We start from the raw sequence: 17,841 nt of genomic DNA on the forward strand, positions 1-17,841 counted from the left end.
CAGGAATTAGATTGTTATGATGATGTTCCAGATGATGACATGATTGTCATTGAATAAATGAGTAAATTCTTGATACTGTAGGATTCACAGTTTGTCTGGTTTGTGTTGAAAACTACCGTACTACCGTACTGTATACAAGTAATAAATTTCCTTTATTTTCATTTAACAATAAATATGTACAGTATTCTTCTTCATGGAAAAATAAGACATCCCCTGAAAATCAGACCTAGTGCATCTTTGGGAGCAAAAATTAATATAAGACACTGTCTTATTTTCGGGGAAACAGGGTAGCAAAAACCTGCTATCTTGCTTTTATATACCAAACTGAAAAAATGCCTGATCCTCATTGTAAGTAATTCCATTATTTTAGTTGAACAATTCTTAGCATAAACTTTCCTTCATATTAAGAATAAATTTTTTTTTAAACTTAGAAGCTACACAAATTTTTCCCCCAAAAAACTTTTTCTCAATACTTACGTGGTCACAATTACATTGTATTCTTCATATTTACTATGAATGTTATATCTTATCTGTTTACGTTCTTCTTGAGAACCTAGAATTTAAAACAACATGCATTTTGATTGTACTTACTGTACTTTACTGTATGTTAAAATATTAAAAAAATTTTAATAAAGCAAAATGACATATTCTTACCATAGTAACAGAGCACCTTCAAAGTGGGGCACCATAAATTAACTTCCCTTAACCAGTTATCTATGAAATAAGAGATATTACTTGCATCTGCTACAACAGGATATGTGTATGAAATAAAATTAACACTACAGTTTAAAAAATTTTACCCAGTAACTATTTTATAAAGTAATACAAGATGATTTTTTTTTTTTTTTTTAATTATAGGACCTTCCCAATTTTCTCCTCATGATTACAACTGTTTGAGGTGGCATCAAATAAAGGGCAGAGAACCAACCATTGTATTTATAGGTGATTAATGATTTCTAATTTAAAGAAAAATTATTTTTGGTTACATTCATACATACATTCCCTTACTCTATTCTACATTCAATCAATTGAGCAAGAATGTAAAAGTAATTTGAATACGGATGAACTGCACGGTTTCTGACACAATAAATGTTTAATTATAAATTTAAATGCACTTAATTTCTTAGTTATTCATCAAAACAATTTATAACTATTATGAAAACTAAATTTTATCAAATGGTCTTTGATCTATAATAATTGACATACATTTGAGATTTTTTTCTTTAAAATAGACTTCTAGTACATTCAAACACACACACACACACACACACACACACATACACACACACCACACTGAGACCACAGAAATAAGTATTTATCTCCACAAACTAAGAAATCAAACATACACACTTTTCTTCTCCCTATGTTAAATAGGATATAGTTAAGCCCTAGCCTGTGTGACTCAGTGGATGGAGTGTCAGCCTTCAGACTAAAGGGTCCTGGGTTTGATTCTGGTCAGGGCACATGCTTGGGCTGTAGGCTCAATCCCCCTGAGTGGGGGGCATGAAGGAGGCATCTAATCAATGATTCTCATCATTGATGTTTCTACCTCTATCCCTCTCCCTTCCTGAAATCAATAAAATATGTTTAAAAAAATAGTATACAGTCAAGTATGGTTGTCCACAACACTACAAACCTATAGTTGACGCAGGAACAACGATCAAATGAGGACCTTTATTACCCTCCTGATAGAGGTATGCCAGAAATGCAATGGCTTGAATAGTTTTTCCTAGGCCCTAAAATTCAAAAGACAATATATGAAATGTAAAGATAAACAAACAAACAAAACAAAAAACCCAAATAAATACTGGAAAATGCAAAAGAAAAAATATATTCCTGGTTTTGATTCCCTATATTACAATACTATGAGAATTTCTACTAGGTTCTCAGTTCGTAATGAGATAAAAGAAACAAATATCCAAGGGAAATTATAACTTAGTTTAATGTGCAAGATGTATCCTAACTCCTAGTTAATATATGACATACATTAATATGGAAGACCTTTGTAGTTAGTGCATATAAAAGATATAACTTTGGTTAACTATTTATATAAAGCAAACATTTAATACACACTAGATAGACTAAGGAAATATTCTAATGACTAATTAAATATATAACCTACTACTCAACAATTCCACTCCCAAGACTATATTCAGGATATATGAGAGAATATTTCCACAAAAAGACCTGGGTAAGAACGTTCATACTAGTTTTATTATAAGAGCCAAACACTGAAAATAACTTAATGCCCATCAACATGAGAATAAACATGTTATAGCATACTTATACTATGGACTTCTATATGCCAATATAGTAGCTGATACATGTAAATACTCAAATGAATCTCAGTAACTTTGTACCAAAAGAACCAGATATAAGCAATATAATACCACATGGTTCTATTTATATAAAGTTCAAAATCAGAAAAGACTGATATGGTGATAGGCATCCAAATGGTGATGGTAATAAAGGAACTTTCCGAGATGATAAAAATGTTGATCTGGGAGGTGATCACACAGGGATACATACATGTAAAAATTCACTAAGGTGAGCATTTGCATGCTTTATTGCAGCTAAATTACATATCAACTAGAGGCCCGATGCATGAAATTCGTGCACAGGGGAGGGGGTTGTGGGATGTCTCTCAGCCCAGTTTGCACCCTCTCTAATCTGGAACCCCTTGAGGGATGTCCGACTGCCCGTTTAGGCCCAATCCTAGCAGTCAAGATATATCCCTCTCACAATCCAGGATTGCTGGCTACCAACTGCTTGCCTTCCTTCCTGATTGCCACTAACCACTTCTGCCTGTCAACCTGATCACCCCCTAACCACTCCCATGCCAGCCTGATTGATGTCTAACTGCTCCCCTGCCAGCCTGTTTGCTTCTAACTTCTCTCCTCTGCTAGCCTGGTCACCCCTAACTGCCCTCCCCTGCAGGGTTGATCACCTCCATCTGCCCTCCCTTGCAGGCCTGGTCCCTCCCAACTGCCCTCCTCTGATGGCCATCTTGTCTCCATCTGGGGGCATGATCTTTGTCCACGTGGGGGCAGCCATCTTGTGTGATGGGAGTGATGGTCAATCTGCATATTACTTTTATTAGATAGGATAGAGGCCTGATGCATGGGTGGTGCCCTGAAGGGTGTCCCGGATCAGGATGGGGTTTCGTTGGGGTGTGGGGAAGCCTTGGGTGAGGGGCTTGTGGTCATCCTTCACTAACACCCCTGTTGGCCTAGTTGTAGACAGCCATCTGTGAGGGTGTGAGTTAATTTGCATATAACTTCTTTATTATATAGGAGTTTAAAGTGTTAGTTTTTTTAAAAAAGGTATTGAAAATGTGTAGCTCCTCAGGGGAAAAAGACATTATCATCTATTAACTGAAATCTCCCTTTCCTCCCTCCCACTTGGGATTCATATGTTGAAATCCTAACCTCTGGTGTAACTGACTATATTTCAAGATAGGATCATTAAGGTTAAATAAGGTCATAAAGGTAGGGCCCAAACCTCTCTTAAAAGAACAGAAAGAGAACTCTGGCCAATATGGCTCAGTTGTTTGAAGTCTCATCCTGTATATTGAAAGATAGCAGGTTCAGTTCCCAGTTGGGCATGAAAGGAGGGCAACCAATTGATTTCTCTCTCACATTGATGTTTCTCTTTCTCTCCCCCTTTTTCTAAAAATAAATAGGCATATCCTTTGTTGAGGATTTTTAAAAAGAGAGAGACAGACAGAGAAAGACAAAGAGACACCAAGGATATATGCATATGGAGAAAAGGCCATATGAGGGCACAACAAAAAAGTGGCTAACTACAAACCAAACAAAGTGGCCTTAGGAGAAACCAAACATGCTACACCTTGATCTTAAGACTTCCAACCTCCAAAACTATGAGAAATAAATTTCTGTTCTATAAGCCATGCAGCTTTTGATATTGTTGTGGTACCCCAACAGACTAAGACACTAACTTGTCACAAATATTGTCCTTTACAAGTTACAAAAACTGGTTCACATAATAAACCTCATTTGATATCAAATATAAGATTTTGTAACATAAAAATTACTACATTTATTAATGTTGGCTCTGAGAGATTAGATCATTGATAAAGACCAAATGACTTAAGAAAGGCAAAGTTGTGATTCAAAACCCAGAATGACTGCTCAAATGCAGTTTTTTCCACAACTGTAATGTGCTATATTCTATATCTAACTGCTATACATATTTTGAAATCCTGCATATATTATTCATTTTTCTATCAGGTAAATAGCTAGAGAGTATCTTTGCTTTAAAATCACATGTGTATAGAAATAGTGGAAGCCCTCAAAATTACTAGAATGTAATTAGAGAACAAAGATCACTATCCTTGTTCTTTTTTATTTTGGAAATCTAATACACAATGCAATATATATATATATATTTAATAAATATTTTCTCCACAGATCATGACTTGTTTTTAATAAAAACTTTGGAAAAAAGTATAGCTGGAGGAAGAAGGTAAGGCTAAAAAGCAAGTTTCTATGCAATAGTACCTGGACTATTGACTGTAATAAACTGTCCAAGTTCAAGCAAATGTGATTTGGGAAAGTACAAAAACTCAGACACATCTAGTAAAATAGTGGAAATGATGTTGATGCAGTTCTGATAAATGCATGAATTTATTTACTAACAAGGTCAGGTATCTATGATACATTTTAATTTTAAAGGCAGCTATGGAAAAGCGCATACAGTACAATCTTATTCATTAGTTTGATAATCAGATAGACAATAAATCCATATTCATTTGGGGTTGGGGTAGGAAGGAGGCTACAGCTAAGACAAGCAATAGAAAACCAGGAGGGGCTCAAAGGGATATAGATACTGAAGTGAGGGAAGTAAACTACAGTTAAGGGGAAAATTTTCTTTTTTTTTTAATGACAGCAAGGATGTCTTTTAATGAAAAATCCTAGAAATAGTTATTACTTACCATTTCATCTGCCAAAATGCCATTGAGTCCATGTTTATGTACCAATGCCAACCAATTCAAACCAACCTTCTGATAGGGCTTGAGTGATAAACTGATAAAGAGAGAGTTACCAAGTGTTATACATTTATACTTCCATTAGTTTTTCTCACATGAGATTTAGGTTTACAATGCACACAAAAACTGAAATACTAGATCTAATCTTACCTTTTAATTTACTGTTATGAACTATATATATGTACTTAAAAATCAATACAAAATATAATGGTTTTTTTCTGTCTTGTCAAATTTTATTCTGTATTTGTTGATTTATTTCTTCTGGCAATAAGAATTAAAAAAACATTCTCATATTTGGTTATAATGTAATGTCAACAAATTAACTAAATAACTGCAATATTAACTATAGTAACATTTCTAAGTTAATGTTTATATTAAAAAATGGTATCGTACTGATTAGAATTTTAGTACATTAAGAAACTTAAAAGTATGAAGACAAAAATGCATGAGCATAATTTGTCTAGTTCACTTATAAGCCTTTTCTAATTCTCATTAGGACAGCATACAACACATCTAACATGAAAACCTAGAACAAGGCCATGCCCCCCCATTCTTCAGCTTTTTATCCTGTCCTCTTAATTTCCTGTTATACACATTTTATCACATGAAAAAGCTATGGACATAAGTATGGCAAAATATATAATTAATGGGTAGATTCTGAAATCAAGATACCACTACTAGAAAAGGTAAAAGACATAGGATAGAATGATAGCCTTCTTAAATCAGAATCTGTTTCAACAGTGGGGATTACATCCATAAAACATTTTTTATTTGAAAAAAAATTAAAAGTATACGCAGGGGGAAAAATCAGCAGTATTGCTAAAATCTTTTTTTTTTTTAATATATTTTACTGATTTTGTACAGAGAGGAAGGGAGAGAGATAGAGAGATAGAAACATCGATGAGAAAGGGTCATCGATCAGCTGCCTCTTGCACACCCCCTACTGGGGATATGCCCGCAAACAAGGTACATGCCCTTGACCGGAATCGAACCCGGGACCTTTCAGTCCCCAAGCCGACGCTATCCATTGAGCCAAACCGGTTTCGGCTAAAATCTTTATAGTTCATTTTAAAGTTCATTATTTTTTGGACAAAACATTTTTCCTTTGCTGCTCACTACAAAAGTAATAATAAATACAACATATCATAGATATTTTAACTTCCAGATCCAAATGAATTCTTTCTACTACAGTAATGATGAGAAAAAGTTCCAGTAATCGAATGTTCACAATATTTCAGACACTTGGCTATGGGTCTTCATGTGCATTATTACTTCATTTCATCTACATTATAAAGTAGGTGCTATTATCTATCATCTCTATTTCCCAGATGAGAAGTTCTCTGGAACTCAGAGAGGTAACTTGTCCAATGTCATGTAGCTAACAAAACCCGTGTGTGCAGTGCCAGAGCCAGTATCCACTCTAGGACCGATCCAATGCTCAGCTCCTAACCATTAAACAGCAAACATAAAAGAGTTTTCTTCCTCTCTCACTCCGAACCTCCCCCTGTTCCCCCGACTCTATGGTCAAAACTGAGGCATGAAGTTATTTCTGAATCATTCACAATGCTTAAATCATCCTATACACATGCCATGAAAGTGATGAAACGTGATGAGGTCAGCACACTACTTCACTTATAAATGTATTCAAAGGTAAACATGCTACTCCAATGTAAATCACAAAGAGCCAAAAAATGCTCTTAACAAGTAAAAGTTATTGAATTTCTTCATTATCAACCCATGCTGAGAAACAAGTCTATTAAAATATTTTTCACTACACATAAAACTTTAAAAAATGATGAGGAAATTTAAAAATATACTACATAAAATTTTTCATTTCAATAAAACTTTTTCATCCACAATCACAATGCAGTTCCGATAGCTGCTTTGATTAGGACATTAACTACTTTTGAAAAGAACACAGTAGAAAGAATCAACAGTAGACTAGAAGAAGCAGAGGACTGCATCAGTGAGCTAGAAGAAGGATTACTCAAGCAGAACAGAAACTGGGGAAAAAACAAACCCTTAAAAACAAAAATGGGCTTAAGGGAACTTTGGGACAACATAAAACAAAACAACATCTAAATAATAGGGGTCCCAGAAGGAGAGGAAACTTATCAAGGAATAAAAAACTTGTTTGAAGAAATAATGACAGAAAATTTCCCTGATATTGGGAAGTAGAAAAAACTCACATAAATACAAGAAGCTAACAGAGTCCCAAACAAGACCAACTCAAAAAGACTGACACCAAGACACATTATAATTAAAGTATAGGCCCAGTGCACAAATTCAGGCATGAGTGGAGATTGGGCCAATCAGGAAAGAACGAAACTGGGCCTGTTGGGAGGAGAAAACAGGGAGAGAATGGCTGGCCAGCTTGGGGGAGGGGCTGCTGGTGACTGGTTGGGCAGGCCGGATCAGCCTCCAACCCTAACTCCCTTTGGGGTTGGAGGCTGATTGGGGTGGTGTTGGCTGTGGGTGGTGGGCTGTCAGCCCCACCCCTGTGTGGGCGGCCAATCGAGGGGATCTGGCTGAGGGAAGAGGCCTGGGGTCAATTGGGGTGGTGGGAGCTGATCGGGGTGGAGAAGGCTGGGAGGGAGGGGGCTGCAGGCAGTTGTCCAATTATGTTCAATTAATATTTGACAAAGAAGGCAAGGGCATACAATGGTGCTTTGTCAATTAATATTTGACAAAGAAGGAAAGAGCATCAATAAATGGTACTGGGAATTTTCGTCAAATATCAATACATGCAAAAAAAGGAAGAAAAAAAACTAGATCACCAACTTGCACCATACACAAAAATAGATTAAAAATGGCTAAAGGGCCGAAACCGGTTTGGCTCAGTGGTAGAGCGTCGGTCTGCGGACTGAAAGGTCCCAGGTTCGATTCTGGCAAGGGCATGTACCTTGGTTGCAGGTACATCCCCGGTAGGGGGTGTGCAAGAGGCAACTGATCGATGTTTCTCTCTCATCGATGTTTCTAGCTCTCTATCTCTCTCCCTTCCTCTCTGTAAAAAAACCAATAAAATATATATTTTTTTAAAAATGGCTAAAGGACTTAAATGTAAGATGGGAAACCATAAAAATTCTACAAGACTCCATAGGCAGCAAAGTAGCAGACATATCATAAGTAGCAATATTTTTACAAACACAGCTCCAAGGCAATGGAGACTAAGGAGAAAATAAACAAATGGGAATACATTAAAATAAAAAGCTTCTGCACAGCAAAAGAAACCATCAACAAAACAACTGCATGGTTGAACATATTTTCAATGACATTTCAGATAAGGGTTCATTCTCCAAAATTTACAGAGAACTCATACAACTTAACAAAAAGAAGACAAATGATCCAGTCAAAAAATGGGCAAAGGACCTAATACACATTTTTTGAAAGCGGACATACAGAAGGCCCACAGACATGAAAACATGCTCAAAGTCACTAATCATCCAAGAGACGAAAAAATCAAAACAATGAGCTACCATCTCACACCTGTCAGAATGGCTATCAGCAACAAATCAACAAAAACAAGTGCTGGCGAGGGTGTGGAGAAAAAGGAACTCTCGTGCACTGCTGGTGGGAATGCAGACTGGTGCAGCCACTGTGGAAGACAGTATGAAGTTTTCTCAAAAAGTTAAAAATGGAACTCCCATATGACCTAATGGTCCCACTTCTAGGATTATATCCCAAGAAACCAGAAACACCAATCAGAAATGATATATGTACCCCCTATATACATAGTAGCACAATTTATAATAGCTAAGACTTAGAAACAGTCTAAATGCCCATCAGCAGATGAGTGGATTTAAAAACTGTGGTATATCTACTAGTACACAATGGAATACTACGCTGCTATAAAAAAGAAGGAACTTGTACCATTTGCAACAACATGGATGGAACTGAAGAACATTATGCTAAGCAAAATAAGCCAGTCAGATAAAGATAAATATCACATGATCTCACTCATTTGTGGGATATAATGATCAGCATAATTTGATGAATAGGAATAGATCCAGAGATAAATGGTGTGGGTGGGGTTGGGGGGTTAGAGAGCAACCGAAGGGTTTGTATGCATGCATTATTAATATAACCAGTGGACACAGACGCTGGGGTAGTGGGGGCTTGCCCAGGGTGGGAATGGCTGGAGTGGAAATGGTCAATTAGGGAAAAAGGAGACATACATAAAACTTTAGACAATTAAAAAAGAAAAAAAAGGTAAGAATTAGAAACAACAGGAGTATATACAATGTGTTAAATCTGAGTTTAAAATACAGAAAAATACAGGGCTACAGAGCCTGGTTTGAAGTAGTTCATATGAAACAGATTAAGGATGTTAATTGACCAAAGTTTTATGTCCCATGAATGTAACAGCACTGCCGAAATACTGCCACAACATTGGTGTGTATCCAAACTACTAAAATATCTGCATCAACATGGTATTTTGAGTTAGTCAAACCACACCTACAATATAGATTTGCATTCATACCACTGTCAAATGGTTTCATAGCAACTGTGTAGGAATAGGACAGAGAACCATTCTGTCAAGTTGAGGGAGAACAAAATCAAAAGAATTTTGTTAAATTTAGCCCAGAAAGACAGGACACATTTTATATTAAACATTGATAAATCTCTTCAGTTAAAACAGTTTAATGAATTTTAGATAAACAGATGGCTACATATCTATGATAAGAATAAAAAAGAGGATATACTGAGTTTTTTATCTTTTTTCTCTCATATATTTTAACTTTAGGCTATTTTAGTTTTGACATTTTAAGATAAAGATTATGAATGCAGTGATTTTGATATACATATGAAAAATCTTATTTTTCCCTGCAAAGATCTTGATTTTAATGAGGAGTTATGGTATGTCTGTATTTCCTTGATCTCTAAAAGTCATTTTCCATCTTATATAATTCATATAAACTTGTAATAGGAAAATAAACACAATATATTTTTGCTTCAAAGTAAACTTCACTACAGAGATTTTGTTCTGTTAAGAAAGAGCATGGCAGCTTATTCATCAGCACAGTCTAACATTTTCTTTTGTGCTAATAAATCCTTTCCAGAGGCAAAGACTACTTCTTAATGCCTGGCTAGTGTAACAAGTAAAATTGCTTGTCCAATTCCTACCTTGGCTAAAAACAAAAACCAAGACAACAAATTTCACCCCCTAAAAGTGCATTTATAAATAATCTATAGAGAATATCTATAAAGGTTTTTAGAAGTTGTACCTTGGACTAGATCCAATAAAAAAAAAACACCTTTTTTTAAAAACTACTTTTATCATCTATTAAATATTCCATTAAAAATCCTCAGTCTAATGGAAAGGGCAATTTATTACCTGATCATAGTATTTACAAACAATAGGACTTTGTAAATGTGGATTTAAGAAAAAAAAATTTTAAGTGATGCAATAAAGCACTTGATTTTTAAAACTCCAAATTATGATAAAGTAGACTCAACTGGGCAAGTCTTGTAGAGTGAAGAACTCCCCATATCCAATGCTGTAGAACAAGAAGGACCAGCTCCAACTACACTTTTAGGAGATGAATTTGCTGACTTGACCATAGTTCTTTCTATGCAACAGAGAAAAGAGCTTCTTTGTGGGAACTGCATCACGTTTCCCTACACACCATCCCATAGCACCCTAGAAGGTCACAGAAAAGATTGTAGCTTACTATTAAAGGCCAGTAACCACACCTTGACTTTTAATTAACCAGAGATCAGCAAATATGCTTTGATCATGAACATAGAACACTACAAAAAGAAGTAAATAAAATCACCAATTAAGGTAATTAATTTTAAGGAGATCCTAGTCTTCTTCTTTTTTTTTTTTAAATCCTCACTCCATGATATGTTTATTGATTTGAGAGAGGTATAGGGGAGAAACATTGATCAGTTGATTCCCATACACACCTCAACCAGGGATTGAACCTGCAACTTGGGTATGTGTCCTAACTGGGAATCAAACCTGCAACATTTTTGGTGTACAGGATGACATTCCAATCAACTGAGCCAACTGATCAGGGCCCTAGTGCTCATCTTATTTAAATACCTATCAGAAATATACTGAACAGATGTACCTCATAATTCATTCTAACTACTATTCTCTGATTTTTGGAACTTAAAGATTGTTTTTATGTTTTTGCCGCCTATAAATATCATCACAGTAAATAATTTTGCACATTTTTAAAAAAGGGAAATATTCTGAACATTCTGAGTTCCCGAACCACTCACTTAAAATTAGGGTTTAGTTTTTGCAAGAATTGTAACAAGGTATTTACTAAGAGTTAACAGTTTGGGGGAACAATCTTTCCTTATATAATTTATTTAATAAAAGTGCCCTTTCCATTTTTTATGTTGTTCTACCCTAAAAATAATTACAAATCTGGGCTATTGAAAGCATTTAAAATATATAAAATAGATACAGGATATTTTAACCATTTCATTTTATTTATAATTAAAAATAGGCCCTGGCTGAATAGCTCAGTTGGTTAAGTCATCCAGATACACCAAATTTATGTGCCAGGTCAGGGCACATATAAGACTCAATCAATAAAGAGGAAGTATGCCAATTTCCCGTCACACCGTAAATACCCATAACCACAAGATGGCGGTGTCCAGCCCCCTTAGCCCTCCTCTCCGCAGTCCTTTCAATCCTGTGTGTGTGTGTGTGTGTGTGTGTGTGTGTAGAGGGTGGCAAATAGGCACTGCAGCCGGGCCCACCCTAAGCCCCCCAACCACCCAGGGCTAGCCCAAGGTGCAGGCAAGCCTTAGATGGTAGCGACCCAGGGCTGCCCGAGGCTCAGGTAACCAGGGCTGGCTAAGGCTTGAACTTAGGCAGTGGCAGCAGCAGAGGTGTGATGGGAGCATCACCTTCCCCTGATCACTGGTTGCCTTCCGCCCCTGAGGACTCCTGGACTGTGAGTGGGGGCAGGCCGACTGAGGGACCTCCCTCGCAATGCATGAATTTTCATGCACTGGGTCTCTAGTAAATGCGTAATAACTAAGTGGAACAACAGATCAGTGTGTCTCCCTCTCTCTTTATCTCTCATTCTAAAAATTAAAAAAATAAAGACATTAAGCTAATACAGGAATTTTTACATTGATGCAATTAAGCAGCTGATTTTTTAAAATATTAAATTATGGAAAAAGCATATCTAAAACCACCTTTTCAGTGTCTGTGATTTAGAAATTATCTGTATATGTAATCAGACAAGAAAACCTAGGTCACATAAGACCATGATATTTCCTCTAATTTATGGTATGATGGAGTAAAATATCCTAATTAGGGGAAGGAGGAAAGTCAATGGAAAGCAAATCACATAGGTGTATGTGCCATCTAAAAAACTTTGGGCTTCCCTTTAACATTATTAATTTTCATATCACTTCCACATTTAAGTTCCCTAGGCATATTACAGAAATAAATTTAGAAATTGTATACAACTGTAGTGAAATAATGAATAGGTGTGTACAACAAATATTACCTTTGATTCAAAATAGAGGGTTGTTCTGTGTTCCATCCACCTCCATTTCCAGTGAGCATGGTAACTTGTTTCGTCAATTTATTTGAAATGTCTTCACATTTGTTCATAAGCCTTATAACTACATCTCTTTCTTGGATCAATGTTTTACAGTGCCATATCAAATCTTCTGATAAGCCGTTAGTTTTGGACATCTTTGTGAACTATGGCATAAAAAGGAAACAAGTTAACAGTTCAGATCTAGTAAACAGAAAGTCGGTAACATTTTCTTTCTTTTAAGGAAACAAATTTAATTTAAAAATTTACTAATGACCTTAATCAAATGCTAAGAAAACCTGATTCTTCATATTTACATTTATATTTATATTTCACTTTGACAATCCTGTAACCTCAAACTTAGCACACTGACATACAATATCTTTCTCCCCAGAATGCACAATTCCATACTTATAACTGTGACCATAGTAGCTGTTTTCTTATAATGTCTCAAGTTTTGTCTTTAAAATCTCAGATTCACCTTTATTACCAAAGGTAATAACACCAAATGTAATAACTGCATACCTGATCTCTAGCCATTTTCCCCCCTTCCTATGACTATGACATATTACAATAGTAAATGATTAATCTTCCTAAAACATATTTTCTCCTATTTATCATCAGTACAATCTCTAAACTTTTAAAACTCCAATTATTTGGAGAGATCCAAGATGGCTGCGCCCAGATGAACACCTAGCCGCAGCCGCACACAACAATTTCAATAAAATACAACTATTATAAAATATAAAACAGACATTGCCCAGAACTACAGGATGGTTGACTGACTGGAAATTCTACAGCGAGAAGCAAGGAGAAAACCAGAAGGAGGCGCGGAGGAGCTGGAAAAGCACAAGGTTCGGCGACACGGCGCGCGGAGAGGACGGAGCCAGAGAGGAGGGGGAGGCGGAGTGCCTGGCGGGCGTTCCCTAGCGGAAAGGAGATAAAACTCCGACTGTGCTGGGCCCCCGACTGCTCTGAACCCCAGTTCTAGGCCAGACCCTGGGGACTCAGGCTCAGCCATAGGGAGCTGGGCTGTGAGGCGGAATCCCGGGGGAGCAGCGAAAGGAGTTCCCGGAGGTGCGCACAGTGCGCGCAGAGAAGGGACGGTCGGCTGTGCCGCGGGATTGCCCTGATGGGAAGGAGACTGGGGCTCCAGATTGCTCTGAACGCCACCTCCAACTCCACTTCCAACTGAACTGAACCCCAATACCGGGCTCATTGGGGGAGAGCATAGACTGTTTGGCAGCGGGCGAAAATCGAGGGCACCTTTCTCTCAGAGGCGCCAGCAGCAAGCACTGAAGGACCCTCATAGGGAGGGGCTGACGGAAGCCAAAGCTGCAGGCTCCACCTTGAAACCCCGTCCCATCTGTAACTGCTTAGTGCGACAACGAAATAGCTCACAAACAAAAGAAATGGAGGACAAAAAGCGTCTGGATATAGAGTTCAAATCTACGCTTATAAGGATTTTCAAGAATTTCTTAGAAAAGATGGATAAGACCTATGAGGATATGAAAAGAGATCAACTAGAATTAATAAGGAGTCATCAAGAAATGATAAGGGATCAACAAGAAATAAAGAATACATTGTCTGAAATAAAAAATATTTTACAGAGTCCTAAAAACAGAAGGGAAGATCGCAAGAATCAAGTCAAAGATTTGGAACATAAAGAGCCAGAAGACACTCCTCCACAGAAGCTAGAAGGCAAGAGAATCCAGAAAATTGAAGATAATGTAAGAAACCTCTGGGACAACTTCAAGCGAACCAACATCAGAAATATGGGGGTCCCAGAAGATGAGAGAGAGCAAGATATCGAAAACATACTGAAAGAAATAGTGACAGAAAACTTCCCCCACCTGGTGAAAGAATTAGACTTACAAGTCCAGGAAGCGCACAGAACTCCAAACAAAAGGAATCCAAAGAGGACCACACCAAGACACATCATAATTAAAATTCCAAGAGCAAAAAACAAAGAGAGAATATTAAAAGCAAGAGCAAAGAAGGTAGTTACCTATAAAGGAGCACCTATACGATTGTCAGCTGACTTCTCAACAGAAACCATGCAGGCCAGAAGGGAATGGCAAGAAATATTCAAGGTGATGAATAGTAAGAACCTATAGCCAAAGATAATCTATCCAGCAAAGCTATCACTCAGAATCAAAGGTCAGATAAAGAGCTTCACTAATAAAAAAAAAAGCTAAAGGAGTTCATCAACACCAAACCAGAATTATAAGAATTGCTGAAGGGGATTCTTTCAGAAGAGAAAGTAAACAAAGATAAAAATTATGAGCAACAAATACGTAACTATCAACAAGTGAATCTAAAAACCAAGGAAATTAAAAAAAAATCTGATGAGCAATAGTAACTGTTGAATATAATAGAATCAGAGGTATGGAAGGGGAGTGAACTGACGATTCTTGGGGAAAAGGGGAGAAGGGGGCGTGGGAAGAGACTGAACATAAACTGTGCACCTATGGATGAGGACAATGGTGAGTGGGGAAAGGGCAGAGGGTGGGGTGGAAACCTGGTGGAGGAGAGCAATGGTGGTGGTGGGGGGAAGGAACATTTGTAATAATATAAACAATAAAAACTTATTTAAAAAACAAAACAAAACAAAAAAAACCCTCCAATTATTTGTTGTCACTTGATATTCCACTCTTAAGCTTAGATTATTAATTGGAAAGATAATGCATGAATCAAAAGTTAACTATGACTGCCAAAACTGGTTTGGCTCAGTGAATAGAGTGTTGGCCTGTGGACTGAAATGTCCCAGGTTAGATTCTGGTCAAGGACATGTACCTTGGTTGTAGGCACATCCCCAGTGGGGGGTGTGCAGGAGGCAGCTGATCATTGTTTCTATCTCATTGATGTTTCTAACTCTGTATCCCTCTCCCTTACTCTCTATAGAAAATCAATAAGATATATTTTTTTTTAAAAATTAACTATGACCAATTCAATAATTTGATAGATTTTCCAAAAATTAATTTTAATACACCTGTTTTAGTAAGAATTTCTTTTAAAATGTATTTCTACTTATTTTTCTAAAGGACACAATGAATACTGCATAATATAAAAGCTATAATAGAATTAAAAATTTTCCAAATAGGTAGTTGAAAATATATATGCTGAAAAACATTAGAAAAATCCTTAGTGAAAGGATTAGAAAGCTAACTAGCTATCTGAAAGCTAGTTGGGCAAAAAGAAAAAAGTCCACAATCCAGAATGGAATACAGAAAATTAAGTAAAATCATCTGTTAGAATAGAACCACACATGATTTTGATTCATGTCTATCTTATTTAGCATATTCTTTCATATTATGAATTACATTAACAATTCTAAATAATCTTTATGAATTTATTTCTAAATTCACAGAGAATCTCAAGCAATAGAGATTAAATGTTTGTATGATATACTAAGATAATTTCATAAAAATGCAGTTTATAAAAATATACGTTTTTCATATCTAACCTAGAATAAGTTGGCAAGGAAGAAAATCTCTAATCTGTTTGAAAACCAATGTACTGCAGAGTTAAAAATAAAAATTGATCATTTCACAAAATGGCATTGTGAAATATAAAGTTATTTGCACACTACTATACATTTTCACAAGGAAAACATTCATAATCACAATGTGACCTCCCACTCTCTGCTTTCCAGAGAAAAGCAGGATATATTAGAATCAGTGACTTGAAGATTTTAAGGGGGTTCCATCAGAACAAAAAACCATCTCATGCCTACTGTAGTATGTGTGTGTGTTTGTGAAAGAACCAACACAAATAACTATGAAATACAGAAAGAACATGTATTCTGTACTTTTTATGTGCTATAAACTACTAGATGTCTTTTATTCTCTAACATTAAGTCCTCATGGCAATTACAAGATCAGACTACCAATTCTGGATCAATAACGTGAAGCTTCAATTTTTAAGGTGACAAAGATAAGAGATTCTAAAATCCATGTTCTTTTCTGTTCACTATAACTAGTACCTTCCTAAATAAAATTTAAGACCTTATAGTTAAACAAAAAATTTTTAAACTATAACCAACTACCATTTATTATAGCAAGTACTACCCTGATTGGTGAAGGTACCTGGTATGTAGACACAGTCCCTGTCCTCATATGGTTTATGGTCATCAGAAAAGACATGCAACAAATAATTTTAAGTGTTAACAAGTGGTATTATAAGGGAGACAACAAATTTAATGGGCACTTTTATACTCTGGTTTCTCTTCAGATCGCATAAATCTTTCGCCTTTTAATGGGCACTTTTTTCACAAGAAGACTAATCAAATTTAGAATCTAGGAAGTCCTTTCAGAGTAATAAGCTCAGAAATAAGAACCATTTTGATTCACAGAAGATCAATTCATTAGGACAGAACCTAGAGAAGTAAGAGATAAGCTAACATTACAAAAAAGGAACAACCAGACACTAGTGTCTCCCGATGAAACAACACAACACCAACCTTGTAATAGTGCTGATGGGAGCATGTAACCTTTCAGTTTTAGCTTCACAGAAATTCACTGGTTCAGAAAAACATGTTTGTTTAACATGTTTGTGCTAAACTATACCAGAGAGGTTTAACCAGAAGTCTAGGAAGTTATAGAACAAATGATCCAGTTTTTTTTTTTCCACCAAAGATACTACAGGAAAAGAGATAGGTGGATAAAGAACCTACAGATTAAAATAGTTACAAAGGCCTATCAAACAAGCTCAGTATGTGAATCTTATTTGGAACCTAATTCTAACTAACTCTAAAAAAATAAACAAAAAATATTTATAACATTTATGAAATAGTAATTTGAACATTTGAATGGGTATTTTCTAATATTAAGGAATTATTGATGACATTAGGTGTGACAATGTTACTATGGTTTTAAGGGATAAAAAACTTTTTTGAGTATGCATTTGAATTTTTAGGAATACAAACTGAATTCTGAAATCTTTTTACACATAGTAAGAGATGGAATATAGATAAATAAGATCAGACATCAGCTGGTAACTGAAGCTTGTGGTGAACACATGGGAGGTTCATTATACTATTCTAATTTTTATGTTTGAAATTCGCGTATGGCATTGAAGTTCAACAGTCGAAGTTTCCCACTATTCCTCCCCTAATCCCATACAAGCCAACCAACATTAGAGATGATCCAAATTACTGCTGCTAGTTTAGAATTTAGGTCTATTTGATAGTGAGCGATATACTACACTGTCCATGAATATAAAAAGTAGATAGATTTTCAAGGAGAAAGTTTGAATGATGAATCTGATAGGATATATAGTTCAGTTATGCATGATAATGAACCCAAAGCATTAGAAGTG

The 17,841-nt window shown here is 36.1% G+C and overlaps 1 protein-coding gene across 7 annotated transcripts in view; it reads right to left on the reverse strand.

Moving 5' to 3' along the window:
- The window catches only part of SMARCAD1 (SWI/SNF-related, matrix-associated actin-dependent regulator of chromatin, subfamily a, containing DEAD/H box 1), a 97,281-nt gene that overhangs the window by 18,046 nt on the left and 61,394 nt on the right, over window positions 1-17,841 (reverse strand). For 5 of the 7 annotated variants that reach the window (XM_036411223.2, XM_045570742.1, XM_036411256.1 and 2 more), the window contains 5 exons: window positions 12,490-12,689; window positions 4,955-5,045; window positions 1,637-1,736; window positions 655-714; window positions 478-553 (listed from right to left, as the gene is read on the reverse strand). In XM_036411223.2, the coding sequence (XP_036267116.1) occupies window positions 478-553; window positions 655-714; window positions 1,637-1,736; window positions 4,955-5,045; window positions 12,490-12,689 (527 nt within the window). The remainder of the gene's footprint in view (window positions 1-477; window positions 554-654; window positions 715-1,636; window positions 1,737-4,954; window positions 5,046-12,489; window positions 12,690-17,841) is intronic. The other 2 variants (XM_036411231.2, XM_045570738.1) reach the window with 1 other exon arrangement.

This window comes from Pipistrellus kuhlii, unplaced genomic scaffold, assembly GCF_014108245.1.
Source record: "Pipistrellus kuhlii isolate mPipKuh1 unplaced genomic scaffold, mPipKuh1.p scaffold_m20_p_1, whole genome shotgun sequence".
Taxonomy (NCBI): Eukaryota; Metazoa; Chordata; class Mammalia; order Chiroptera; family Vespertilionidae; genus Pipistrellus; species Pipistrellus kuhlii.